The 9,089-nt window shown below is 37.4% G+C and overlaps 1 protein-coding gene across 1 annotated transcript; it reads right to left on the bottom strand.

Moving 5' to 3' along the window:
- Positions 1-2,292: 2,292 nt before the first annotated feature.
- On the bottom strand, positions 2,293-5,078 carry LOC122670869 (RING-H2 finger protein ATL48-like). Its single transcript, XM_043867886.1, has 2 exons — positions 4,929-5,078; positions 2,293-2,710 (listed from the first exon to the last, which is right to left on the bottom strand). Exons 1-2 carry the CDS (start codon positions 5,011-5,013, stop codon positions 2,520-2,522), a joined length of 276 nt encoding a protein of 91 aa, XP_043723821.1. The 5' UTR covers positions 5,014-5,078; the 3' UTR covers positions 2,293-2,519.
- Between the last annotated feature and the right edge of the window lie 4,011 nt (positions 5,079-9,089).

Here is a 9,089-nt window from a genome sequence, read left to right as displayed (position 1 = left end):
AGACCATCCTCCTTCTGGACATTGAGGCTATCAACTGCAATACAATTTGTTGCAAACCTTATGGTAGCGGGTCACCAAATCCCCTCTCGTGTGCCTCATCAACAATGCCAAGACCCACTGTAGTTGTAGATGAAGTTGATCTTTTTTGTATCATTAACACACTTTGGGACTTTGAGCGTATCTTTGATGTCCTTGAACATCAAATTGATTTAATGTACTGCACAGGGGTCCAAAATAAGTGCCTCCTCTCCAAGATTAGGGTACGTGAGTACGTCCAGCCTTATTGTAAATGGCTGCATTGTCGATCACTATCTAGACGACATTTTCTTCCTCAATCTCTTCCACAACACAGCATACGTGACCTCACTTGATGCATTAATGGACTTGTGGAAGATTGATCCATGTCACAGATGCCCATACAAATTTCAAGGCCATTTTGCAAAATGACCCCATCCTAAACATAATCCATCACCTGGCCCAAATTTTGGTCCAGGTCGCAGGTCAACTCAAAATGGCGGTCGGTGGTCATATGAAGGAATTTTGCCCTCAAAATTTTTGTAGAATCTATTTAAGCATGTTTAAACATGTTTGAATCATTACGTGCTAGTTAAGCTTCAGACCCTAGGTTGCTAGTGTACGTCGTAGGCTAATGTATCCTTTCCCTTATATAGCTTATTCTACATATAATTTACTCTTATAACATACAAAATTCAATTAAAATAACTGAAATATGGAATATGAATAAAGAACCATTAAATTGGAAGGCACGCAAGAAATTTAAACCAACTTTAAGCATAATTTCAATCCTTTCACCGAAATTTCGACCGAATGTAAACCTGTCAAATCGCTAGTGGTATTGTTTCGACCTAAACCATTATTCAGAAATTTTGAAATATTCCTGTTTGTGAATTGGATGTGCCACCAGGGGCTTGGCTACTACCTTAAAATACTGGCCAAGAAGATTGAGTTCTTCTTCACTGCTCTATGTTTCATTCTCGAAGTCTCACTTCAGGTCATGACTCGTGTATCACACAGGTCAAGTCCTCATCCTTATCACTACCAACTTCATTTTCTTCCCCTTCCATTTCTGATCCTTCATAGTCTTCAAAATCCTGATACCACTCCATCAAATTTATTGTCAACCTGTCAGCCTCTTCCTTCCCCCTATGGCTCTTGCCTTTTAATGTTTTCTCATTGCCTAGCCCAGTTCCAGGTACACGTGGATACATTTGGATACCTTCCTGCCATATTTTGCTTCTGTATATCAAGAAACAGATACTTTGAAAAGGCATCAGAGGTTCACAAAAGAAAGCAGTACAGAAACATCAATGTGCTTCAAATCCAACAACTGAGGAAAGGAGAAAAGTGTGAGGAGTACAAGAGCTATGTTTCCCCAGCTTTGACCACATCCATTGTGATATTGTTTCAGTAGCTCCTAAAACTTCCTTTACCAAATGGCACACATATGAAGTTTTAAATGGCTGCAAAGATAACGCAGCCAACCAACAGCACCAAAGTCTAAGAGAGTTGAACAGAATTCAAATTGGTGAACTCCTGGGAATGCTTCTATCAATAAAACCTCTTCAATCCCAAAAACGATTTTTGGTTCTTACCCAAAGAAAAGTTCATAATGACTTGAGGGAAGAAAAAAAAACATAGTTTCAAAACCAAGCAAATGGTGGGTGTAGGAATCATTCCTATAAGTAGGCAGAGACACCAATACATAAATAAAAGATGTTCATAAGAATTACCACCCATATTCTACATAGTTTCAGCCACAACAAAGAATTTCTTGTAAACAGGACACGAAATACAGTACAGCATGAGTAGCATCAACCAGTTCTGAGTCCTCTGACCTGATTTTATTTACCAGACACAAACAAGAAACAGACATGGCATACATATCACAATCCAAATCAACTGCAGGTCCAGGAGCACATCAATACCTTGACAACAATTGTCCTTGCATCTTTCTAGCAGACAAAACGGTCATACACAATGTCCAGAAGTCAGTATCAACAAAATGTGAATAAACCACAACATACTTTACTCGGCCTTCTATCACTTCTATTATATGTTTAAAAAAAATATATGGCATCTGAAAGCAATGATTGGTTTGAAACAGGTACTTCTGGTTACAATTAAACACATCACTACAAAAAAGGTGATGAGCAACTCAGAGTATAACAATGAGGACCTCATCTGTTTCAATTCAGCTATTCATCCTGACGTAGCAATTTCTAAAACATAAAATTCTCAGTGGTATCTTCAATGGCATTCTGTGAGTACCCCTTCCAACAAATTAATGAGATTTTATTTTCAAAAAATCAAAAGGTTGAGGTATTGAGCCTCACCGTGGAAACAATGTCTGCTTCTTTAAGATACATTGTGACACTCGTACCAAGAGTTTTCATACAGAAGCATCTTTTCTCAATAAAGAAGGTGAATGATTCCCTATGGTATTAAAAAATCAACCATAATGGAAAGTAGAGAGAATAAAAACTACAGTGAGAAGCAGTTTACACATATAGATCCATCTCCAGAAAATAATTAAAATTTCTCCCAGTAATAGTAAGCAGTGCAACCATCAAGGCAACTGTGGCTCCTTGGACAACAACACGATCTCTCATTAGCTTCTGACCCAAGAGAGAATTTCCTTGTCTGAAACTGATCAAGCCGGCTGTTAGCACCCCTGCAGTTAAAATTGCACCTGCAATACATACAACCATCAAATGAATAGAATGTGGATTACCCAAGAAATACAACCAATGTTATAAAGAATATTTCCAGTGAGCCACACTTTCAGCTCTAAAGTCAGAGTAAGAAAACTTTCAGATGAAGAAAGGCTGCTAATACGGAGGACAGTGCATGGTATATTGTCCGTTCTTACCCAATTTAAGCAAAGTGGCTAATGGCACGGAGAGCTGGGACACTAAACATTTCAACAATTAAAACCACTATGTAAGGAAACAAATCTAACCATGGCAATAGGTTCTCTATCAAGAATGAACCTTGGGGAACATAAATGCTTTATATAGGTGACCCAGGGACTCCTTGAGGTAGCAGTATAAATAAAAGATGAGACCAAACGACATATTCATCATAATTAATAGGATGAGTAGAACAGAAAAAGAACACCACTCCCGACACACAATGGGGATGAGAAACTAAATAATATAACAGATAAATATTGACAGAAAGACTAAAATAAAATAATTCAATAAAAGTTTAGAGCTCTGTTCTTCAGAGTCATAACACTTCAATTGTTGAAAAGGAACTTAAGGTTTTGTGACCCTTTATATCATGTTTACATGCAGAACATAAAATAGTACACAAAAACTTCTTTTCTTTTTTTCACTGTTTAAGTATTAGGTGGGCAATTTGCAATACATGCTGTAAATATAAGCACATTGTAAGGCTTCCGTCGACTGTTGTTTACCTTTTAAAAAAAAATACAGTAGCCCACTAACTCCTGATATTTTAGCAATGTGGGGTACCAAACCGTGAGAAAGGATTGTTCCACAATCGAAGCAGGCAGAATGAGTAGGCAAAGCAATTTAAGCATGAAACCTGAAAATCCATTACTTCGAACTTATATAATAGCATAGCAAAACAGGTTTACGCAGCCACCCCGATTGGCAGGCATGAGGTTTTGTTGAATTGAGATTGGTAGCCCTCTAAGTGCTAGGGTGGATCAGGATGGAATGCATTCCCAATAATACAGCATGAAGAACTACCAGGATTGGAAACAGCGACCCCTACTTCCATTGTATTTCCTGGGTCCCTGACGCAGGCGGAAGGTTCAGATCTGTATAGAGAGATCAGATCTAGTTTATTGGGAGATTAGGGATATTCTGATCCTGGATGAGGAGAGAAGAAGAGACGAGATTGAGAGGGGGAAAGAACGAAGAGAAGACTTTGAGGAGAGGAGAGGCATAAAAGGTGATCAAACATACATGTAGGTAATCAAACACACTTGCTGATTTCCAATGAAATCCAATATTTTCATTCTTCAAATTTTTCTTTCAATGTTGGATTACATGATTATATAAAGAAAAATAAAAATGACTCTTGGACTCAAGCATAGAAAACTTAAAAGACTCAACTTGAAAACTTAAAAGTCTAATTAAAACACTTAGAAAATGGAATCAATTTATTAATTAAGCCTAGGAAAATGAAAAGATACGTTGGAATATTAAAAGACACTTGAAGAAAATTAAACTCAGGTCTGATGGCTCTTTGGAGTCGACTTCATGAGCCCCACCAGCAATAATATCGCAGAGACTAACCCTGGCCAGTTTAATCCTTGGCTGGACTTAATTATGGCTGGTTCTTGGCCCTGCGATTTGGGTCTAGTTCTGATGCAGACCAAAATAGCATGAGGGATCTTCTTCAAGCTTGATACTACATCAATCACTGTCCTTACAGGCTTGGGAATGTGATGTGGTCCACATTGAAGAAGAAATTAGCACTCTCTATACTTACTTCCCTTTGTTTTCAACCCCTCCATGTTTACTTTCCATACTTATCTCCATCGATTGTTTGCTCTTTTATTTCCTTTTCTCTCACGATTTCTGAACCATATCATTCAACCTTTCAGTTCAGTTTGCAACAATTCCATGTGACCAAAATAGAACGAATCAAATATACCAGATAGAGGGGAATGAGTGAAATACTACATTATATAAAGAAACATCAGAAAGTGTAGCAATATCAATCTACATAGTATGATTTGCCTGATTTTATTAAAGAACAGCCAGGTTTTTCTAAGATGGGTCGAGTGGATGAAGGAACAACTCCCAAAGTTCTCAGGAGCTCAGGAATGTGTAGCTTACAAACTCAAATGGTATCTAATCATAAATCGGCTGGAATTGAATCAGAAAGTTCGCAGCTCTACAGGAAAGTTAATGCGGAATTGGATGGATTACCTATAGGCACGAAAGGGTTCTTGACGCGCTTCTTCTGATCAAACAGTTCTTCTACTTCAGTTTCGATTTTACCCATCTTCTCCATTAATCGAATAATGAAAAAATCACTAACTCGCGAACCTGGGTCCTGGAGGACAAGAACAACCGACAGCAACCCCCCAAAAAAATCGTATATACATATAATTTTTTATTTTTTTTGGGAAAAAGAAAGGATTGTATAAAGTATAAACTTTTTAAAAAAAATGTCATTGTTCTCTATGGGGGAGCGTGGCTCCTATGCGTACACGTGGACCAATTAGAACACACACATTGGCATCATGGAAGGTGAGATTTTTGCCTTCCATTGGGGTGGGGCGATCATTTCGCACCCCTCTGTGTCTGACGATTGAAGTTGTGGGCTCACATGTTGGAACTTGGGACAACTTAATAAGGAAAGAATCTGATAAAAGGTTCACTTAACAGGGTAGGATATGTCAACACTTGTGTGTCTATTTCTTTCTCATATGAAATGCCCTCGTTGCTCTCTAATGTATGATATTATTTTATCACATCTTATATGTTGGTTTTTCTATTCCGCTTGCCATAAATCGTCTCTCAATAGTTTTTCGAAGATAAACTAAACAACGAATCCCGAAGAGAAAGGTGAAACATTTTTTACCGGTGTTGTTTTATTTTTTGGGAAAATATCATGTACCTCCCCTGAGGTATGATTTATGTAGACTTTCACCCGTGAGGTTTGAAAAATTCCATGTACCTCCCCTGCTTTTCAAACTATGTAATAAAAACACCCACTCAGTTAATTGCAAACGTTAAACGTTAGAATTTTGATTTAAATGATCAAATTGCCCTCATCTTCTTCCCAAAATTGTTTAGGGTTTGAAACCCTTCAATCCTAAACGTGAAATAAGGAATCAGAAAGGAAACAGGGGAAAATCCCCTTTGATCGTTGCTTGTCGGCGCCAGCCACGGCCATGGTGCTTCACTAGTCACTACCCATCTCAAAGATCTCTCCAACTTCCCCAAATTTTCTAGCAACCTGTTCGCTCCATCTCCCAAACCCTCACCGTTTCTCAATTCGTGAGCTTGGGCCCTCGACGGAGGTTGAAATCTGAAATCGAGGAATGAAAGAAGAGGAGAGCAATGATTTAAGTTCACTGTGGTTGAAGCCGATGTTGAATGCAAATTACTTCATTCCCTGAAGAATCCATGGCGATTATTAGCCAAAATTCCTAATTTTTTTCCAGCTTTTTACAGGTTCCATTATTTTCTGGTTGAGTGTGGAAATTAGAGCTTCTCGTCTCACACCAAATCTTCAATTAATTTCGATTCAATTAAAATCTCATTCCAATTAGATGGCAGCGCTGGATCAAAAGACCTTCTCGTCTCATGCCAAATCTCATTTCTTCTTCTCAACTCTGACCTGTAATTCTTATTCAAACTAGAGCCACGCTTCACTAAGCTTTAAAAATCAGGACTAGAACATGGGATCTGCCTTCATCGATTCAAATTTGAACGGAATTGGTGCAAAATCTGCTGAGAATCGATTGAAATTGGGAAATTATTTCCCGCTTGGCTCTGGGTTAGGGTTTAGAAAAGGAGGGTGAGAACCAGGAAGAAGAAGATGAGGTGAAGAATCAGGGCGAGAGATGGAAGGGGGTTGCAGGGGAGGAAGAGAAGCCCGAGCCTTATTTTTTAAGATTCTTACCAGTCTCGTCTACTCTTAGGACTAAGGAGAGATCTGCAGGTGCTGCAGATTTGTATTTTCAATTAAGGTTTTTGTGGATTTCGTTTCATCTTTGGACGAAAATCCTAGTGAAATGCTACTTGAGATCAACACTGTTTGGTGGCCGGCCCTCTGGTTTGGCCGCGGCTAAAGGCGGCAGTGGGGTTTTGAAACCCTAAAATGGGTTTAGGTTTCATGTGTTGGAGAAACGATTTAGGGAAGAAGATGAGGGCAATTTGGCCATTTAAATAAAAATTTTAACGTTTAACGTCTACAATTAACGAAGTCGGTGTTTTTGTTACTTAGTTTAAAAAACAAGGGAGTTACGTGGAATTTCCTAAACCTCACGGGTGAAAATGTACATAAGTCATACCTTAGGAGAGATACGTGATATTTTCCCTTATTTTTTTAATAATTAGGATTGTTTCATGGTTTTGGATAATAAAAATATTCCAATTTACAACAATATTATCCATGCTTAGAAAATAAGGGAAGATATAGAAAATTATATTGGAACTGGAATAACTGGCTGAATCTAACTAGAATGGGCCGACCTTGATTATGATTAGGCTTGATTTACGAACCCCATTTTTGAATCAGTCGTGATTCTCGTGAATACATTTAGATGTTTATTTTTAGTTGTATTTTTCTTTTATAGAAAATCAATAAAACTTAACTCTTGAATAAGATCTAAAAGGTTTTTGAATTAAAAAAATCTAATAAATAAAAAGCCCAATTATAGGCTTTTAAGTAAGTTTTTTATTAAAATAGGCACAAATGTGTTACTTATGAATTTTTTCAATCAATCATGTGCCCTTGAGTTTACCAAATTATAGCATTTGATTTGGTCTTTGAAGTACATCCAAAGTTTATAATGTTTTTATGAAATTTGTTATCGGGTGTTGTTCCTACTCAGTCAAAACTTTTCTAGCATCTGTAGGATGATCAATTGTGTATTTTGTGTAAAAGTGGTTGTGAACGGATTGACATCTTTTCCTTTCTTGTAATGTTACGAAGCATATCTATGTTGCCGGGCCATTAGGCCTTTGGACCGAACACCTACAGTATTTTCTTTGATGCACTTGGTTCAATCATTCTATTTCTCTCAAACTAAGTTCAGAAGAGTTTTATGTGTCATTGCAATTACTTCTTATTTTGTGTGGTAATTGAATAATAGAGTCTTGTTTTCAGGTGTTAAACCTGATCCATATGGAGTAATGATCTTAATTTTTAGATGGGTTCTTGCTTCTGATAGCTTTTTTCTTTTCTATGTAATATAGTTCCTTCTTCACCTCATGTAGTGCATCAAATGATCTTGTGTAATGGGAGTTGGTGTTAAGAAACAACGCCCTGAAGTGGCGATTTGCAGAAAAAAACGAAATAAAACAGAGAAGAAACAACACACAACGCACAATACAAATGTTTTACGTGGTTCACCCCGAGATGGAAAGCTACATTCGCGGACGAGCAATAAAACGGATTTCACTATCTCTGAAGATGTTACATGACCCTCTCTTCTTGGCCCTCCCAGAGAAAATAACAACATAAAAGGAAGCCCTAACCCAAAAAATATGGAAATGCCCCTAGGGCCAACAAATGACCAACTAATTAGGGTCGGACTAAAACTAAACATGTGTTGAAATACATATCATTTCGAATGTCTCGACGAACACTACACAACTCACCACCTTTGATGTATCAACTTCTTAGGCATCCGAGATCGTTTCAAGGCCAAAATGGCCCTCTGAAGACCCTCTTAACCATTTTCTAGATCGAAATCAGGCTTCACCAATAACAATTGGGACCCACATTCTGGAGATGCAGGTTGGGCTTCAGTGTTATTTCATAATATTACTTTTATTACAGTTTCAATGCATTATGGTGTAATGACACAGCAGGTACATAAAGACTCCTTCTTCTTATGGACCCTGCTAGTGTTCTTCATCTTCATAATCTCAGTTTCTTCTTTATAAACATTAACCAACAATTCATTTTCAACCAAAAAAAACCAACAATTCTTTTTACCTAAAATTTATGACTCTTCTTCTTCTTCTTCTGTAACCTGCTACTCTTCTTCATCTTCATAATCTCGGTTTCTTCTTTATAAACAGTAACCATCAATTCTTTATCCTCCAAAATTTATGATATGGAACTTAAGGTTCTAAAATCGAACCTAGGGTTCTAAAATCCCCAAATTTTTGGATGAGAAATATATAAACAGTAACCATCAATTCTTTATCCTCCAAAATTTATGACATGGAACTTAAGGTTCTAAAATCGAACCTAGGGTTCTAAAATCCCCAGATTTTTGGATGAGAAATATATTGTGTTTACTACTACACCGCATAGCTCTGCCTCCACCCATCAACGCTCATAATCCAAGGTATTTCCCCAAGACTAGTGGGGAAACCAACTGTTATTATAATTAAAAAAAAAAT

This window comes from Telopea speciosissima, chromosome 8 (assembly GCF_018873765.1).
Source record: "Telopea speciosissima isolate NSW1024214 ecotype Mountain lineage chromosome 8, Tspe_v1, whole genome shotgun sequence".
NCBI classification, from domain to species: Eukaryota; Viridiplantae; Streptophyta; class Magnoliopsida; order Proteales; family Proteaceae; genus Telopea; species Telopea speciosissima.
Note: the sequence above shows the minus strand (reverse complement) of the source record. Positions and strands in the feature narration are given on the sequence as shown.

What these genes read in the sequence shown, in the direction of transcription:
- LOC122670869 (XM_043867886.1), bottom strand. Translation starts at nt 5,013, where the DNA reads ATGGAGAAGATGGGTAAAATCGAAACTGAAGTAGAAGAACTGTTTGAT. An exon ending in GAACCCTTTCGTGCCTATAG is followed by an intron (nt 2,711 to 4,928) that starts GTAATCCATCCA and finishes TATGTATTGCAG; the next exon opens with GTGCAATTTTAACTGCAGGG.